The following is an 861-nucleotide window of genomic DNA, read 5'->3' as shown; positions in this document are numbered from 1 at the left end:
CCGCAGCACAGCAATTCAAGACCGATCACGCAGCTACGATTCGAGATTTCAATTTCAAGAAGGGAGCGTTGGTATTAATTCGAAACACGGCTATCGAGAAGGCGCTCAATCGGAAAATGAGGCCACGATATCTCGGGCCCGTGGTTGTAGTTGCATGAAACCGGGGAGGTGCCTACATCTTATGTGAACTTGACGGCGCCATTCTGGACAGACCGGTGGCTGCTTTCCGAGTCGTGCCTTATCTCGCCCGAAGGGAGATAAGCATACCCGACGACATCCTCGACGTCTCGACTGAACGACTGCGAGAGTTAGAACTCACTGATTCGAATGGTGACGATGATCCATAAGAAATCTAGATTTACTAACGCAAATTGTAAACTAATGACACGATTTGAGACCCTAGATCTTTGTTTTCAAGGTGATTTCCGCTCATTCCGAACACACAAAGGTGCAACAAACGCACAATACAATATATTCAACATAATAGTACACAACGAGAAGAAAACTAATTATACCCGTGACCGCCCAAGCACTATTTCGGAACCTTCGACAACGACGCAACTGGCGGCCCCTTCTTGACACTTACCTTACTTAGATACAACCGCTCCTGGTTGGCTAAAGCTGCGTCGATGTCCTGAAGGAGCGCAATTCGCATTGCGACAATCTCTTGCTTGAGGCAAACCGCTTCGAGCGCCGAATGGTTCGACACGGCGCGCAACAATGGATCCGAAGTCGCCGACAGGTCGACCGACAACTTCGCGCGCTTCGCAACGCGGGGCGAGGTTAGCGGCGACTTCACGGCGCGTTCTACGAATGAAACGGTCAACTAGAGACGGTACGAAAGATGCGAGATTACTTACC

General features: G+C 50.1%; 1 protein-coding gene across 1 annotated transcript; it reads right to left on the bottom strand.

Moving 5' to 3' along the window:
* Window positions 1–505: 505 nt before the first annotated feature.
* FIBRA_09452 (uncharacterized protein) lies at window positions 506–655 on the bottom strand (the record flags this gene model as incomplete). The annotated part of the gene is made up of 2 exons (XM_012321749.1): window positions 506–532; window positions 587–655. The coding sequence occupies 2 exons, from the start codon at window positions 653–655 to the stop codon at window positions 506–508; spliced, it is 96 nt and encodes a 31-aa protein (XP_012177139.1).
* Between the last annotated feature and the right edge of the window lie 206 nt (window positions 656–861).

This window comes from Fibroporia radiculosa (assembly GCF_000313525.1).
Source record: "Fibroporia radiculosa TFFH 294 genomic supercontigs, scaffold45022, whole genome shotgun sequence".
Taxonomy (NCBI): domain Eukaryota; kingdom Fungi; phylum Basidiomycota; class Agaricomycetes; order Polyporales; family Fibroporiaceae; genus Fibroporia; species Fibroporia radiculosa.
This window is presented reverse-complemented; position numbering and strand designations above follow the sequence as displayed.